Consider the following 18,244-nt stretch of genomic DNA (forward strand, 5'->3'; position numbering starts at 1 on the left):
CATATGAAGAATGATAAGAAACCTTATTTATATTCTAAGAAATGCACATTAAAACAATAATGCAATATAATCTTTCTATCAGTATTGACCAAGTTAGATAGACTGACATTATCCAGTCTTGGCAAGAGTATGGGTAAACAGCCCTGGCTGGTCAGCACAGTTGGCTAAGCCATTGTCCTGAAATGCCAAGGTTGCAGGTTTGACCCCCAGTCAGGGCACACACAACTAACAACCAATGAATGCATAAACAAGTGGAACAACAGATTGATGTTTCTCTCTCAATCTCTTTCCCCACCTCCCTTCTTCTCTTTGTCTCTAAAATCAATAAATAAAAATTTTAAAAAGGAGTGTGAGCAAACAGGAATTTCTTTCTCACTTATTGGCAAAAATTGTCATGAGCTCTTTGGAAAGCAGTTTGAAAATACCTAGTTAGTGAAGAGCATTCTCCTTTTCTGACCTCACAATCCTACTTCCAGGAATGTACTCAGTGACCAGGGCAAGGACATCGGTGCCCTAAGGGGTTGGTTAGGGGAGCTTATTTGGCTTTCACTACTTGGCCCTAACTTGGAGAAGGGGCNCAGTTGGCTAAGCCATTGTCCTGAAATGCCAAGGTTGCAGGTTTGACCCCCAGTCAGGGCACACACAACTAACAACCAATGAATGCAAAAACAAGTGGAACAACAGATTGATGTTTCTCTCTCAATCTCTTTCCCCGCCTCCCTTCTTCTCTTTGTCTCTAAAATCAATAAATAAAAATTTTAAAAAGGAGTGTGAGCAAACAGGAATTTCTTTCTCACTTATTGGCAAAAATTGTCATGAGCTCTTTGGAAAGCAGTTTGAAAATACCTAGTTAGTGAAGAGCATTCTCCTTTTCTGACCTCACAATCCTACTTCCAGGAATGTACTCAGTGACCAGGGCAAGGACATCGGTGCCCTAAGGGGTTGGTTAGGGGAGCTTATTTGGCTTTCACTACTTGGCCCTAACTTGGAGAAGGGGCAAACATTAGGGAAGACGTCATTGATCCAGTCCTGGCCATTTGGGGCCAATTGCTGCAGAACTTGTGGTTTGGTGGCAAACCTGGGCTGGTCGCGGCAGGCGGTGGGTCAGAGCCCTGTTTTTACACATGGCCTGGCCACTGTCTGTAGTATATTCAGCCCCAGAGAGTGACTGTCCCCTCCCTCCCAGCACAGTTCTGTAGCCTCCCAGCGGCTCTCCCTGCTGCCATCCTCGCTCCCGGGGCTCCACTCTGCCCTCGAAACCAATCACACTGGCCCCCCGAGGGCCACGTGGTGAGCCATCTCCTCTAGCCTCCCACGCCCCTCCTCCCATGGCTGCTGCGGCAGTCAGACTGAAAATCTCCTAGGTGTCCTGTCCCCTGGCCTCCTGAGAAGTCCCCCTGGCCCAGCCTGCTCCTATCTCAGGGCCTGAGTGTGCTGCTCCCGTGCCTGCTTGCTCCCTCACCCTGCATTGCACGTGGTGGCCCTTCATCATCCAAAGCTCAGATCAAACGCCGCCGAATCTACCAAATCACTGTGTACTCTTTTCTGCAAAGCACTTCTCACTCTTTGAGGGTATCCCAGCACCTCACTGTTTCCTTGTTTGTTGCCTGTCTTCCCCCACTGGAATGTCATCTCCTCGTGGGCAAGGGACCACGTCTGTTCCTTTTTACAGAGGCCCCAGCCCTTGCGCTGAGATTGGAAACTGCTAATCTTGTGTGCGCTCACACAGGTGTGTGTTTAAGTCTGGCTAACAGGGTCTGTGAATGCCTTGAACTTGGGGGAAAGAAAGAGAAGAATCCAGAATGACTTGCGTGGTGTTGGCTGAGCAAGTGGCAAGATGTTGCCATTCTGTGAGGTGGGGGAGAACTGTGGGAGCTGCAGGCTGCGTGTGGGGGGTCAGGAGCTCTGTTCTGGGTGTGCCGAGGGCGAGTTTGGCCGTTGGAACTCTGCATGGGGATGTGGAGAGGCAGGAAGGGCCTGGAGCTCAGGGGCAAGGTCAGCTTATAGAAGGGAAGGCTGGGTGAGCCCCAGGAGGTGGGACGAAGGCCTGCCCCAGGCCTCTGCAGTTAGGGACTGGACAGTGAGGGAGGCCCAGCAAGGAGACTGAGAAGGAGTAGCCAGTGAGGTGCAGTTCATCTTCCTAAACTTCAGTTTCCTTATAGTCACCAGGGATTAGGGGTTAACAGTACTTCTAGGGTGGGTGTGAGGATCCTGGGCTATGCATTAAAAGTGTGCAGAACGGTGCCTGGCACGTAGCAAGGGCTCAGTGTGTGTTGGCTAAAGATAAGCGCTTTATCTCTGACCCTTCTGATGAATTGCTAAACCCTGCCCGCTGGTCTAAGCCGGGAGGTGAGAGCATGTCGGGGAGGGTGGGAACCCGTCTGGGCTGGGCTGTCCAGGCGCTGGGCACCTAGGGCTGGCCGAGGCACATCACTGACCCAGTAGGTTTGTGCCACAGACTGGGCTCCCAAAGGGGAGGCCTAGAGACCCCCAGGGACGGGGCCTGGGCTGAAGGCAGTGATTAAAGAGGGTGAGTGTATCAAGTTCTAGCAATTGTGCTATTAAACAGAAATGTGACCTCATTTCATACTCCGGATCCTTGAAGCTCTGTTAGGTCCCCAAGGCACAAGGAACAGGTGTGGGTTTGCTGCATTTCAGCCTCCATGAAGCGTGGTAACAGTCGCAGGTATGTAATTGTAATAACCAATATCTTCTGTAGCCCCCTCCCTGCCTAAGCCCTTAACCCCCCACCTACTGCACTCTAGTCCCACCTAGGGGAAAAAGAATGTCAGTAGAAGGTGACAATGAACTATTCTCAAACCACGGCATTTCAGGCACCACAGTTATCAGGGTGGGTGTTGTCTATGGGTGGGTGGGGGTGGCCGAAGGGAAGCTTCCCCAGTTTATGTCTTCTGTCTGGGACAAGGTCAGTGCTGCCTCTATTTTCTGTAAAATGAGTCCTCCCAGGATATCAAATCCAGCTTGAGAAAGATCTTCATATTAATGAAATTGGCTCATTTAATCCCGCAGTGAAGCACAGACCCTGTGGAGCACTGTGCTGCGAGCAAAGGCCCCCGGGATGCTCACGGTCCAGTGCCAGAGGCAGAAGAGGAAGCAAAGTGTTTCAAGGCAGCGTGTCCTGAGATGTGGGGGATGAGTACCGAGGATGATGGAGGCTTGAAAGAAGTGTGCTGGGCCAGGCTGGAGGTGAGGGAGGGCTTCCAGGAAGAGGTGGCACCTGAATCCTGAGTAGTGAGTTGGAGGTCATGAGTAAAAGGTGAGGGGGTTGTCTCCAGGCAAAGGGTCATTTGAAGGTCATTTGGCTTGTGATTTGATAGGTCTGGGGACTTGGGCTACATTTCTGGTTATTTGGTAAACGTGGAGGCGACCCTCGACATCCCTTAAGTCTCTGGCTTTAAGCCCTACTAACCACATCCCGAAGACGGGGAGTTCAAACAAGCTAATGTAGGTGAAAGGGCTTTGAAGAGTTTAGAGAGACAATGGGACAACCGAAACACAACGCGTTCACAGGTACAGGACGTATCCCTGGGCACTCGGGTCCGGTGAATGTTCGAACCCGGGAGCGATGTGCAGCAGTGTGGTGGGTCACTTGGAGGCAGGCAGCACAGCCTGGGTTGGAAAGTGAAGAATTCGGCTTCAATGAATTAACCTAGAATTATGCCATCGGAAAATCCAGAAAGAAGCTGTTTTTATTTTAGCATACATGCAGATTTTGTGTTATTTTTTAAAAATTTTGGCTCATACTTGTGGGAGTGGGCACCATAATCTTTTCAATACTTTGACCTTGGAAAGGTTATTTATATTATCTTTCATTTCTAGCCACTTTCATCCCATTCCAAACAACTTGTCAGACACAGCTTCCCGCCCTCAACTCGATTCCCCAATCCATGTTCATCACGCCCTTTTGCGGGCTGTAATCGTTGGGAAGCTTCCGGCCTCAGAAAATCATGTCATAGCCATGGACAGGATGGGTATTGGCACGGCGTGCTTACAGGTGCCAGGCTCGGAGGCTGAGGGCTGTATATGCACTGTTCACTTAATCCCCAGGACAGCAGTCATACCGGAGACCCTCGAGGCACAGAGAGATAAAGTGACTCGGTTGAGATCATGCTGTGAGTAAGGGTGAGAGATGGAACTGAAACCCAGGGCTGCCTCAGCCCGCAGTGCCGGCCCTTGGCCTTTCATTCCTCAGGCTGCCTCGTGGCTAGCCCTGGAGAGGACAAAAGCGTGATCCCATTGTGAACCTTCACTTTGCAAACTCATATGGTGATAACACGGGACCTCAGCTACTTCCAAATCCGTATTGCCAGATTCTCTGCTTAGATTACTTTTACATATGTATGTGTAATAGGTTAGTATATATTTAATAGGAAAGGAAGTTTCTTTCAAAAGACACAGTAGAATAGTTACGTGCCTTTCAGGAAATTCCATCTTGCAAAAGCAAAACAGTGTTCTTAAATTATTGGCTTTATCTTGCTTTGTGATAGTTGAAGATTTCCTGACCATTCATTCATCGATTATTTATTAACACCTTAGAACAGTGCCTAATACTATGTACCATGCACTATTCTAAGTATTAGGGATACAGGGATGGGCAAGACTGCTGGAGAAGTCATCCCTGGACAGACCAACCAACCAACCAACCAATCAGATTGACAAATAGTGATAAGGCATGTAAAGGAAGCAAACAGGACAGCGTGACACAATGACGAGGGACAGGGAGGGGCTGCTCTGGAGTTTGGCTAGGGAAAGCCCTTTCTGAAGAGATGGCATTTGAGCTGAGAGCTGACGGATGAGGAGTCACCGTGCATCTGGTCGACCGGAGAGCAGCCCCGTAGGGAAGAGGAAGAGGCCGTGCACCGGCTCTGCAGCAAGGTGCCGAAGGGATGAGGAGCCCGCGAGAAAGACCAAGAAAGAGCAGTCAGAGGGGAGGAGGAAAAGCACAGTATTACGGGCAAGGAAGCCGAGAGAGCTGTTTTAAGGACAGTGTGGCAACTGTGCTTGAGAGGCTGTCTCAGATTTGGGGACATGGAGGCCACCACTGAACTTGAGGAATTTCAGAGGCAAGGCTGTCAAGCTGTATGATGAAGACAAAAGTGAGACTAGCAGGTTGGAGAAAGCATGTGAGTTGGAGGCACTTTGCTATGAAGGTTAGCGGAGAAACAGGCTAGAAGCTGAAAGGGCATCTGGGATCCAGGGAAGGCATACTGACCGTTCTCCCCTCCGAGATGTGTTCGTGTTCTGCTCTGGCCCCTGGGAGGCCGAGGCTTTTGTACTGCATCACCTAGACTCTCCTGCTGGAATGCTCCCAGATGGGTTCAGCCAAGGGGAGGCAAAGGCAGGGGAGCCGTGGGCTCGAAGGAAGAGGTCGGGTGTTTCCCCCTCTCCCTTGCTGCTGCTCCCCTGCCTTGTCTCTAGCAGGAGCTGCGTCTCCTACGCCTGCCAGACTCGCTGGGCTGCCCCCTCCTCCACAGCTCTCAAAACACTGTTCGCTCCCCTGACCCTTTCGGCACTGGGAGTTACCACCCCTACCCAGCACAGCTTGTCTCTGGGCGCTCAACATCTTTGTTTGTTTCCTTAACTTATAAGTAGCCCCTTCTTTAAGGTCAGTTGAATCATCTGAGTGAGCTCTATTTCCTGCCAGAGCCCTAACTGATACAGAAATGTGCTTTTCCTCCCTCCCTCCCCTACTTCCTCCCCACTCCTTCTTTGTTTCACGGAGATATTAGAACATGTTTGTGTACAAACGAGAGTAACAGGGCGGAAGGGAGAAAATGGTGATGCAGAGAAAAGCAATCACTGGCTAGGTGAGGCCTCAAGGCTGCCGGAGGGGAGTGAGTCCAAGTAGAAGGGGTCGGCCGCAGGCTGGACCGGAATGCCTCTTCTTTGGTTAGAGGAGGAGAGGCAGGAAGCACGGATGCCCCGCAGGAAGGCTGGTAGATTTGGTCTAATGACTTCTAGTTTCTCAATAAAGGGTGAAGAGTGCAGGGTAGTTTGTAGAGATGGGAGAAAGTATAAAACAGCCATCTCTGAGAACAGGAAAATGAACTTTCTAGGAAAGGCTGGCAGGCTTGCCAGGCATGAGGAGTGCCAATTTGAGGTTTGTGGTCATGAATTTAAAGAACAACCCACCAGCAGGGCTGTGTGCTTTCCTTCAGCATTGTTCAGCTGCTCCGGTGCAGGCCTGGAGAAGCCGAGGGGTTGATTTTACGGAGGCTGGGCCTCAGCCTGGTTCATTTGATGAGAAAAGGGCACATTTATTGGATGGGGTAGCTATGGAGTGAGAGTCATGACGCAGCATGGAATCTACACGAGGGAAGCAGGAAGGGAAGGCCCTGAGCTCCTGAGAGTAGGTGATGACGACAATGGGATGGGAGAGTCTGATGATTATTATGCTCCTTTTTACAGACGAGGAAATACAAGCTCAGAGAGGTGCAAACCTTTCCCAGGTCACACAGAGTCTGTGTGAGTCCAAGAAGCGCAGGTGTGGAGAGGAAGCTGGAGCCCACAGCCAACAACTGGAAGTGATTGGGAGATTGGTACGAGAAGCCACAAACAGGAGAGCACGGGGTGTACCCTCGTGGCTTCAGAAGGGCAAGGACTTGAAAGTGGAGGGTAAATTGGTGGAAGAGGTAACCGAGAGCAGAGAGAGCACCCATGTTGCCTCCTGTCCTTCCCTGGGCTGATGTCTCCCTGCATCTCCCACAGAGGTTCTCTCCTGCCAGGTTGCCTGAAAAAGTCCGTGACAACACAGGTGTCTTCAGGTTTAGGGTCAAGTAGGTCAATTTTTAAATTTGGCTCCTTCCTGTGACCTGACTCAGAGTAGGGCTGACCACACCACGCAGGGGGTGATAATGCATCTTCTAGAACAAACGGCTAAGCCACACAGGGTCAGTAGCCTTTAAGAGAGGCCCTGGTTTCTTCGTCTGTAAAGTGCAATCCATCGTTTGATTATTGAAACATATGTTAAACCCTGCTGTGTCCCAGGCCGCGTTTATTTCCCCTTATCCCACCCAGCCACCTCTGGAGAGAGAGAGATTATTATACCCCTTTGTTCTGATGAGGAAATAGCTCAGAGGTGAAAACTTTTCCTAGATCTTATGGAGTCTACCTGAGACCAGGTAAGGAAGCAGGCAGGGAGAAAACCGAAAGTATGTGAGGTGTGAAACGTCCTCTGGGGCTGTAGATGTTAGAAAGACTGATTCCGTTGTGGCTAGGGCGTGGGGGGCACGTGACCCAGATCTGTGGGATGAGTAGAAGTACATGTGGGGAGATGGAGAGGAAGCAGGGCAGAAGGAAGTGACAGCCTGAGCTAAGGCATAGTGATGTGATATCCACGGTGTGACCCAAGACAGTTGAGTAAAGGCCATGGGGATCAACAGTGAGGCAGGTTTCCTAATTCTGTCTACAGTCCTGGGGTTCACGGATACCTGTAAGGGGGCCCACCAACCCCCTGAAGTTGTATCACCGTCATGAGAGTATGTTTATTCTTCTTTTCTGGAGAGACACCTTTAGTTTTCATCAGATTTTTAAACTGGGACATGGACTCAAAAAAGCCTTGAGTAGCCCTGGCTAGTGTAGCTCAGAGGATTGAGTGCTGGACTGCGAAACAAATGCTCACTGGTTCTATTCCCAGTAGGGGCAAGTGCCTGGGTTGCGTGCTGGGTTCCCAGTTAGGGGGCATGCAAGAGGCAACCACACATTGATGTTTCTCTTTTTCCTAGCTCCTGCACCCCCTGACCCCCCAAAAAAGCCTTGAGTAGCAAAAGAGCTTGGAAATGTTGGCAGGGCCCAGGAATGAAGGACCTCATTGAGAAACTCACATAGGACTCTGAGGTCAAAGGGGAGCCCAAGGCATTTTCTAGTTGGTGAGCAACACGAGAAGGGTCTTAGGAAGACAACACGGGTGACTGCGAGCTCAAATCATAGTCTTTTGTAAGCTGTAAAGTGCGTACCATTTACTGCTCTATTCTTAGTCTAGCTCAGTGCAAGCACATATTGGGGCTCAGGAAATATTTGCTGAGTGAATGAGCACAGGTGTGTGTCACAATAATAAAGTGCATCTCTCCAGGGTGACTCCACCCATTTCCTGGACAATTCCACTGAAGGTGAAATCCTGGAACCAACGCTTCCCTGCTCTGTCTTGGGTTGTGAGAGAAACCTGCTGAGTACTGAGGTGATGCTGGAGGGTGGAGGTGGGAATTCAGGGGGGGCCACTGCAGCACTGAGGGCGTGGCCACGCTGATTGCAGGGTAGGGCTCCTCCCACAGCGCCCTGCTTTATCTTTGGAGGAGTGGAGGCAATACGGCCAGGATGGCTGAAATAATTTCTTTCCCCCTTCCACTTTCAATCCATTGATTTGTCCCGTTGGCTGTCTCCACACTCGCCCTCCACCCCCTTTCCTTCGCCATTGCCTCCTCTCCCACCCTCCTCCTGCTCCTGCTCCTTGCTGTGGTCACAGCAGCAGCCTTAGAAGCCAGGGCCCTGTCTCTACCCTAAGTCTCTCTACCATCCACTCTCCACACGGTGGCTGGTGGCCGGAGGGAGCTCTTAAAAACACTTCCCTGGCAACGAGTGTAGCTTTTGTTCCATGTACTTTGAGACCTGTTTCTAAAACTGAACATACATTCCGGTCCTAAGGTGATCTTGCTAAAACCCAAGATTCAGATGATCTGGGATGAGGTGCGAGACGCTACATTTCTAACGAGCTCCCAGGCCATGCGGCAATCTCAGATTTAGAAAAAAAAAATTCAAACTTCCTGCCATGTCCCACTTTATCTGGCCCTTGCCCAGCAATCCCACGTCATCTCCAATCCCTGTTCTCTCTCATCACATGGTGGCCACACTGGCTTTCATTTGGTTCCTGGAGTGTGCCAAGTTGTCCCTGCCTCTGGGCCTTTGCATGTGGTGTTCCCATCGCCTCAAATGCCCCTTCCTGGGAGCTCCCCACGGCTTGGTCCTTTTCAGTATTTAGACCTCAGTTCAATGATCAGCAGAGAGTACTTGTCTGACCGCTTCCTCTAATGAAGCTCCTGATCTCCTGGGAATTTGCTATTACTATTTGCTTTTGCCCCTTCATAGCTCTTACCATTCTCTGAATTCATTCTGGTGCTGTATTTGTTGACTTCTCCACTTTCTGTTCCCACTCCCGCTTGTTCCATGTGAATACGGACTTGGTTTCCTTCACTCTGTGCCTGTCCTGGCGCCTGGCCCACGGTAGGTGCCCCTTTCCTGTTTGCGAAGCATGAGGCATGGACACAAACAAGCCTGCACAGCTGTCGTGGTGTTGAGATCCACGCAGGGGAGTCTCCCCAGGAAAAGGCAGAGTGACGGACAACACCGCAGGTGTCTGAAGCCGAGGGGAGGAAGGAGAGAAGGAGCAAACTTTCTGTACTGAGGGGGCCACAGAAAGCCTCAAGAGCCTGGAGCTGAAGTTGGACCTAAGAATCAGCACATAACAGATGAATTCATCTATTCCAGAAGAGACAAACTCTGGAAGGGGTGGGAGGAGGAAAGTAAATAACATTAGTTAAATGAGCTAACTAAGTACCTGGCACATGGTAGGTATTTATCAAATAAATGAAAAGAAATATGTCAGACTCTTACTTTGTGACCATCACTTTGCATCGTCACCTGCATTCATCCTCAAACATACAACGGCCGTCTTGTAAATGAGGGGCGGGACTATGAGATGAGAAGACTGGCCCGAGGTCTGACAGCAATTCAGGGACAGAGCTTCGAACCCCACTCCCTGATACAGCTCTACTGAGGGCTGCGAACGCTGCACTCCCTGTCCCCCTTCCCCACCTTATGCTCTGCCTTTACCACCCAATATCCTGTGCATTCTACTTACATCTGACTTCTTACCAGAATATAAAATCACTACTGTTTTCTCAGAGTCCAGAACACGGAGGTCTGCGGCATAACTAGACACTTAATGGGTCCTTATTCATTAATGTTGATGAATGTTAAAAGAATGCATGAAGGGGTTATTTAAAAATCGTTGCTTTCTGCATCTCTGAGAGGCAGTCCTGTGTGGCTGACGGGACTCCCAAACCTAGTCAGCAGGGCTGGAGCGCGTCTGAGATGGAGTGGGAAGGAAAGCTGTGGCCTACTGAGTGCTTCCAACAATCCAGAGGTAAGACTGTCCACAGAAGAGGCACCAGCTGCACGGAGCCCGGCAGGAGGGCAGCCAGGGAGCTGAGGCTTGTCCAGTCTCCAGCCCTGATACCATCGTCACAGTGGCATGTGAGCTGTGGATGCCACAGGCTGGCAGTGTCCTCTCAGGATATGGCTGCCCACATCAATCGGCCCTGGGGGAAAATGTGTGGACCGGGCCCCTACGGCAATCACAAGCTTGATGGAAATGGATAAATAGGCACTTGAGCAGGAAATCTCTTGTGAACTGAGTTAGAGTGAGTCAGTTCCTCAAGCCTGGCAGCTCTGGCTACTGAAGAACTGCAGCTTCGACACCAGCCAGGCTGCACTGTGGACCTGCTTACCTGACCTTCCCCCGTGCCCAGGCTTCTTAAAGTCCGGCCCCTAGATTTGCAGCATCAGCATCACTTGAGAGCCTGTTGGAACACCAATTCTCCAGCCTTGTCCTCTATTCACTGAATGGGAAACCGTGGGGGTGGGGTCCTCAGGGTGCATTAGGGAACCCTGCGGAGACTGACCCACTGTCGTGGCTGAGAACATTGTTGGGCAGTTTCTGTCTCAGGGCAGTTATCACTCTGCCCCATGGGGGTGGGGTGGGGGTTAAGGGAACTGTCAGGGTTGGGGGCCTTAATAGATACAGCACAGAGGGTCCTGTGACAAATGAAGTGATGATTGGATCAGTGATTCTTAGTGGGGAGGGTCAGGCATTGGGGAGGAAGACCCTGTATTTCAGAAAATCTCCAGAGGAGCGGTTAGTTTGCAAAAGCACATTTTAAAGTTACGATGGTTTTGTATTTTGGACCTAATATGTAATTTATTTTAACATTTCAAATGACATTAAAGGAAGGTGTAATATAAACTGCCAGCCATTACTGACTCTATGTGCAGTTTGGGAGGGAATACAATGCTGGGACCCTACCTCCTGTCCAATCCTCATTCTCAAAAAAAACACAAACCCCCCCAAAAAGGGTGAAGAGAAAGGGAAACTATTAAGCTGGCCCAAGAGAAACAGAAACGCGGCACACCTGAAGAACTTGTGAAATGAGTTGCACTACTTTGTGGAATTCCTACTGTCTGCCAGGCACTGTATTTGGCTCTCTGAAGAGGATACAAGGATGATTTAGCCAGCCATTTATTTAGAGAGCCAAGGAGCCTACAAAAGGAAACAATTCAGAAGAGGGATATTTCTTCTTGTTGGAAGTCTGGATGTGTGGGAGCTTAGATCCGTGGCTTGGCTTTTCAGTTTAGCCAGAGAAACAGCCGTGTGAACTGGTAGGAGGTGGGAGGGGTGGGGTGGGGACGGGATGGGGTCTGAATGTTGAGGCAGGAAAGGCTGCCAGTTCAGGGGCAGCACTGCACACACGCCCACTGCTCCGGTCTCCAGCCGTGTTTGGAGTTCTAAGGTTGGATAGCAAGAATTACTAACATTTATTCAGTGACTACCTGTGACAGCAATCAATCTAGGTTTTGTATATACATGAACTCATTTTTAAAAAGACATTTAAAAAATACTTTTAAAACTTATTTTTAGAAAGAGGGGACGGGAGAGAGAGAGAGAGAGAAACATCTATCGGCCACCTCTCACACGTGCCCCAAGGGGGACCAGGTATGCAACCCAGGCTTGTGCCCTGACTGGAAACCCAACCCGCGACCCTTTACTTTTCCTGACAACTCCCAACCAATGGAACCACGCCGGCCAGGGCTAAACTAGTTCTCCACGTGGTCCCTATGAGATAGGTGCTGTTATCGCCCCAGTTTTGCTGATGGGTAAACTCAGAAGCTCGGAGACACCTAACTTTGCCCATAATCACACAGCTAGGCTGTACTAGAGACGGAATTTAAAATCAGGTGTTGGTTGGCTCTAGAGAGCTCCTAAATGCAGGACAAATCAGTGCGCCGCCCTAAGAATTCGGGCTCTCGGGGTGGTTTGGGGTGGCAGAGGGATGGGACATTTATTTTGGTGGGTGAAAAGGGTCCAGAAGAAAGCCCTTCCGTCTTTCTCCATGCCTGAGCAATTATTTCCTTGGGCATGAACAATTGGGAGTCCAGAGCTTTGAGAACCTGCTACAGCACAGGCACTTAAGGCCCCTTCCCACTAGATGGCGGTCCCTAAAACTCACATAGAAATTCTGGAACAGCCACTGTCCCCATCTTCCAGGGTTTGGCTGCGGCTGAGGAATGGCGGGATGCAAACCCTCCTCCATTCCAAAGGCGACCCGACCCCTGCCCCGCCCCATCCGGGGGTCGCGGAAAGCCCCTAGGCTGGAGGCGGGCGTGGGGGACAGGGATGGGCGGGGAGACAAGGCTCCCCGGCTCTGGGCGCCTGTGGGTGGAGTCTGCACAAAGCAGCCACTCCCGGGACACAGAGGCGGTCGCTCCCGCACCGCCTGCCTGCCTCCACCGCAGAGGGGAAGGCCAGGACCGCAGGGCGCTAGGCGTAGGGCTCCGGCCAGAGTTCCGAAGGCGCGGGCCGGGAGGCAGGTGCACAGCTTGGACTACAAATCCCAGCATGCCCAGCTGCCCTGACCCGGCCCCTGCTGCCACTTAAAGGCTCTGGGAGCCGCAGCCGTCGGGTCGCCGCGGCTTTCGCTTTGCTGCGGCGGCTAGGCGGGCGGGAGCAGTGGGCTCGGTTGCCGGCTCCAATCGCGTCCCATCTCCAGCGGCACCAAGGGGCGCTCCTCGTGCGGCCCTCCCGGCTCCAAAATCCCCTTCCGAGCCCGCGTCCCCGGGCTCCCTGCCTCGGCCACCCCGCAGTACCGATGCCGAGGCATGGATAGAGCGGCACGGCGTGCGGCGGCGATGGGAGAGAAGGAAGGCAGCAGTGGGGGGGTCGCGGTGGCCGCGGAGAGGGGCTCCGGAGCTGCAGCAAGCAGGGCGCTGCAGCAGTGCGGGCAGCTCCAGAAGCTCATTGATATCTCCATCGGCAGCCTGCGCGGGCTGCGCACGAAGTGCGCGGTGTCCAACGACCTCACCCAGCAGGAGATCCGGACCCTGGAGGTAAGGCAGCCGGGGCACGGAGGGTCAGGGACCCGGGCTGGGCCCGAGGATGCAGAGGTAGGCGGCCTGGGTAGCGGCCCCTAATACCATGCTCCTGTCCACACCTTTACTTGCATCCTTAAGCCTGGGTCACCCTGTTTGAAGCTTCACCTTCTTCCTGGGTTCGGTGATGCAGCGGGTTGAGGACCCAGGACCAGCCCCTCACCTTGGGCGGGCTTTGCAGGGAGGGGCGGAGTGGGAACTGGGATGTGGGCTTCGGGAGCGGTGGGCGGGGTGGGCGGGGTGGGCTGTGCGCGGACAGCCCCTGCCTGTTCACCTCCACCCCCAACCCCATTTCCAGCTTGCCTGGCTGCAGGACTCATGCTCCCACTGAGTCATACGCTGGACTTTTCCCTGTGTGACTGAGCGGAGCAGACGTGGGCCCGGGTGACTGACTGGGCAGGGGGAGGTCCCCCTGAAGTGTGAACAGAAGCCCGTCGTTCTCTGCTTTCGCCTCACACCCCAGACACTGTCTCGTCCCTTGCTTTTCTTTCCTCCAGGTTCTTGTGTGCCGCTTTTCAAAAAGTGTTTGCTGAAACTGCATTTTCCTCTTCAGGCATTTGGTGCTTTCCTTTCGCTCTGCCACAGCGTTTCACTGCTCAAAATGTAATTGCCCACTGACTCCCATCAAACATTGGATTTTGCTTTAGGAAGGATTTTGCTGGGGAACTAGCCTTTGGGGTGAAGATGACACTCTTTAAGGGCTTCTGGTGGAGACAGCCTCCAGTGTAAAGAAGAAATAAGATATGCTTGCTCTCCTCTCTCAAATTATAGCTGGGAAATGCAGTATTAACACAATTTGGAAGAAGCAGCTAAAAGTGTTGGGTTCTCAGAAGTGCGGGGAGTTCCCCATCCCCCCTACACAATAGAGGGAAACTAGTGTATTCCCAACTTGCTTTTTTGTCCAGAAGCTGGGAAGGCAGTGGAATGCACAGACCAGTTAGTAATCGCTAACTCCGACTTGAAGAAGGGGCTCCACCTTGCCTTGCCACACTGGCCTTCTGCAGATCTGGAGATGCTTTGTTTTTGTTAGAATCTTAATTTCTCAGCCAGGCCCCCTCCCTCCCTTTATTGCTCATTGCCTCTGCCAACTGTCACAGGGCCCGTGGTGATTTGTTGTAATTGTTACAAGACCCAATCCTCTGCACGCCATAAACCTGAATCCCTGTTTGAGCCAAAATGCTTGGGGGTGACTTCTCTCCTTCAGTTTTATTTTCTTCAAAGCTATAAAACCGGGAACATTGGGAGCTTCCAATCAGTGCTGGCTATTATTATTTTTGTTACAGTTGCTATAGCAGTGCTGACCAGGGCTTTGCTTAAAAAACAAACGGACCAACAATACCCCACACAAGTGCTCCTTCTGCAGACCTGCTGCTCTTTTCCAAGTGGCCAGAGACACTGCTTTCTTGAACACAGACAGCCAAGTGTGTTTTAGCCCAGCAAAGTTCGGTTTTTGAAGCAACACAATAGGGGGCCTATGTGGCTTAGTTCTGGGAGGGGAGGGTCCTCGTCCAGCCGCCTGTGTCTGGTTGAATTGTGGGGCTGTTGGGCTGGGAGAAAGTTCTCCGTGCTGGCCTCTCTCGGATTGCCCCCATGCTGCCCCGAAGTGCTCCCGGTTCACAGCGAGGATACAGGAGCACCATTTGCTGTTTGTTCTCTGGAACTGGCGCTTTGCCCTCTTGGTGCTGTGACTTCAGAGTCAACTCCTGTTAACCCAGGTGCAGCGTGATGATACCACAGAGCATCCAGCTCTGTGTCTCTGAGCTGGTTTATTGGCTGATCCAACTGAGCAGCCAGAAACCCATCCCAAAGCCTGAAGGGGATTTGCAGGGTAACCTGGAAACCAGTGCCCAGCTTCCTGTCCTCTCCAATGTCTTGTGGATTCTGGTCCACCCTGGTTTATGAAAGGGCGGACTTCACTTGTTTGGGAGGATGGGAATTTAGACCCCAGGAGCTGATTTGCTTTAATCACTTCACCCCAGTGGCCTCAGTCTCCTCGCCCAAACGGGGAGGCTGGAGTAGACTTCTGTGGTCTGGTGAAGGGGCCCCAGATGGGTTGAATCAGTGTTTGTGACACATACCCGTGTTTGAGAATATCCCTGTTTAGTGAACAAAAGACCAGCTCATAGATATGAGAGCATGGTGGTTACCAGAGAGGAGGGTTTGGACAAAGAGGGTAAAGTGGGTCAAATACAAGGTGACACTTGGGTGGCGAACACATCATCAAGGACACAGACTTTGTACTATGAAGTCACACCCCTGCAATTTATGTTATTAACCAATAAATGTTACCCCAATAAGTTCAATTTCTAGAAAGACTAATAAGAAAAATTTTTTAAATTTATTTCCTGCTTAAGAATGGTTCCAAAGTCCAGATTTACTAAAGTGATAAAACAGTGGGGAGGTTTATTACTCTAAGAATCCTGATGATGGGGGCAGTGTTGCAGATGGGAAAGCCCAGGGCTTCGATTTCAGGTCCAGGTTCTGTTGCATGCGTCACCTTGGGCAAGTCCCGCGATGTCTGAATCTCAGGCTTCCCCTTCTGTAAAATGAGAATGAGACTGCTTGAACCTATAGCGCTGTCGTGAGTCTGTAAGTTCATATTCTTCCTACTAAGAGATTCTCCAAACTTTCCCCTGTGAGGGTCCGACGGCATTCATACCACAGGTCATCTTTAGGTGAAGCTTCTTCGGTAGCCGGTTCTTACTTCCCAGAGGTGGGTAACACAGGCTAGGAAACCATCTCAGCGGCATGTGGTGAGGTCACGTGGGACCTTGGTGGTATCCAGTCTGGTTTTCTTTCCTGTTCTGCAGTCTCCTCTCACATTCCACGGCAGGGCCTCCAGCGGCAGTGCTTGCAACATTGGATTCCTGGCTTTTGAAGAAGGGATTGACTGGAGGGCTTGGCTTATGCAACCACGCCAGGCTTTTCCCAGAGTCTTTAGGAACCCCAGCCCACTCCGACCCTTACTGAGCAAACGCTCTGTGGGAGAAACAGCACGTGAGATGCCCCTGGAAGTTCCTGACGCCCGGCCCAGCTGCTGGAGTTGAGATTGCAGGTTGTGATGGTGTGCGGGGTCAGCGTGTCTAGCAGCTTGTGATGATTTTCTCGCAAGTGGTCCAGTTTGGATCCAAAAGAGTGGCGGGAGCCAAGGTTTAATTTTTGCCTCCTACCTGCCTGCCTGTGTGCTGGACCCTCCTGAGCCTGATGAGAGTCCCTGGAAATCCACCAATGTTTGTCACACACTCGGTTTTCTCTACACGGGACGTGGGAGGAGATGAAATCTGCACCCAGGGTCTGGATCTGTGGACAGAAGTTGTGAGGCTACTTCATCCTGCCAGAGCCTGGGGCCCCATCCCCACTGGAGTCTCCTAGGGGGTCTGAGAAACCCACTGAGGCAGGATGGAACGTTCTCATTCCCCAGATGTGTGCACATAGGGACACTTAGCCAGCCCCGCCGCTCAGCCTGGAGCCCCACACCAGTTCACTCCCTCATGCAGTCACCCTCTTTGCGCCGAGTCTGTGCTGGGCACTGGAGACAAAGATCATGGCACCTCGTGAAGATTTGTGTTTTGTGGACACTGCAACTGGGCCCTTTCCTATGTGCTGGGGGGTTGGCCAGTCGGACCTCCTGGCTTTATGAGAAATACTCCCAGTCTTGGTGACTTGTCCGAAGTCACAGGTCCCTGGCAGAACTGAGAGCGAAACCTGGTTTTCCTTTCCCCACCCAGCCACTGCCTCCAGTACGGCCTTTCTCTGCTTCCGCTCCATCACCATAGTTGCAACTGCCTACTGGAAGTTTCAACTCCTGCCATCCCTGAAGGGGTGCAGAGCTGGGGTACCATCCCCTTGGTGTCAGCTCTTGCCTTAAGAACGTTTTCCTTGATGAAACTTGCCATCAGCATACCTCAGAGGTGCGGGAGAGGGACAGGCGGTTTTCCCGAGACTGGGGAGGGCTGTGCTGTGCTGGAGGGAGGTGTTATCAGATCTGCAGCCCAGGCTGGTGCCTGGAGCCCAGGGACAGTGATGTGAAAGCCCCTTCTCTGGTTGGCTCACAATCCAGGACGCTGTGCCCGCACCCCCTGCCCCTGCGAAGCATGCTAGCGCTGCCTGCTGGCTGTGGTGTGGAGAAGCCCTGGTCCTGGGGGGCAGTGTCTGCCACGGTTGGGGGAGGTTAACAACGTCTGGCCAAGTCTACTTAAGCAGTGCTTTTTAATGAGGATGGCATCCTTTCAAAATAAGCTGGTTAGAATCTTGTCTTACGCTCAGTTCAGAGGGAAAGCTTCGCAGGTGCCTTTGGGGTGATGGGAATGACTTTCGTGCATGGGAAAGGGCAATGAGGGACAAGAGACATTCTCCTCTTCTGTGCTGAGCACTCCACTAGGCTCTTGGCATATGTCGCCCTATTTAATGCTCACAAGGAGCGTATGAGGTTCTATCCCCATTTTGCAGGTAAGGACATGGTAGCTCAGAGGGATTAAGAGACTGAGTTGGCAGGTGGTGGAAGCTGGGCTGTTGACTGGCCTTCAGACCTGGCGTTCTGACCCTCCCAAGTACCTCTAGAAACCATGGTGGGGATTTGGGTCAGGGTCATAGCTGCTGAGCCCAAGGAAGTGGCTAATAACAAAAAGAGCCTGCCCAGGGGTGCTTGGCTCTAAGCCAGGTGACTGGGCCTGCTGGCGGCCACCCCGACCGTGCAGCCTGCGAGCTGAGGCTTGGGGCTGCTTCCCCAAAGGGCAGCCCCGCACACTCTGACAGGCAGGTCTCTGCCAGCGGAGTGATGCAACCGCCTCGGTGCTGGTCTCATTCTGAGAAATGAGAAGCTGCTCAGAGATCAAGTTACTCGTATTTTTTTTAATGGATGCCCACCTTGTTCTTTTCGAATAATTCCTCTGGTTAGCTGCATATTCTTTAACTTTGTGCTCTTCTTAAAATGTTATAAAATACACATAAAGATAGATGCTCACTGTGAAAAAGAAAATACAGAGGAATAAAAGAAAAGAGAATCACCCATAATGCTACCTCTCTG

General features: G+C 51.7%; 1 protein-coding gene and 1 long non-coding RNA gene across 8 annotated transcripts in view; both read left to right on the top strand.

Annotated features, from left to right (window-relative positions):
* The first annotated feature begins 2,544 nt into the window (after positions 1 to 2,544).
* Positions 2,545 to 7,634, top strand: LOC119003658 (uncharacterized). Its single transcript, XR_005070003.1, has 3 exons — positions 2,545 to 2,686; positions 3,031 to 3,207; positions 6,430 to 7,634. It is a non-coding gene; the product is annotated as an uncharacterized LOC119003658 (long non-coding RNA).
* Positions 7,635 to 12,557: 4,923 nt separating this feature from the next.
* Positions 12,558 to 18,244, top strand: part of KSR1 (kinase suppressor of ras 1) — a 152,663-nt gene continuing 146,976 nt past the window's right edge. For 3 of the 7 annotated variants that reach the window (XM_037070061.1, XM_037070066.1, XM_037070062.1), the window contains exon 1: positions 12,559 to 13,176. In XM_037070061.1, the coding sequence (XP_036925956.1) occupies positions 12,949 to 13,176 (228 nt within the window). In that variant the 5' untranslated portion in view covers positions 12,559 to 12,948. Of the gene's footprint in view, positions 13,177 to 18,244 lie in introns of all 7 variants that reach the window. The other 4 variants (XM_037070067.1, XM_037070064.1, XM_037070065.1 and 1 more) reach the window with 3 other exon arrangements.

The sequence above is a fragment of the Sturnira hondurensis genome, unplaced genomic scaffold (assembly GCF_014824575.4).
Source record: "Sturnira hondurensis isolate 20B ecotype Veracruz unplaced genomic scaffold, ASM1482457v3 Scaffold0018728, whole genome shotgun sequence".
NCBI classification, from domain to species: Eukaryota; Metazoa; Chordata; class Mammalia; order Chiroptera; family Phyllostomidae; genus Sturnira; species Sturnira hondurensis.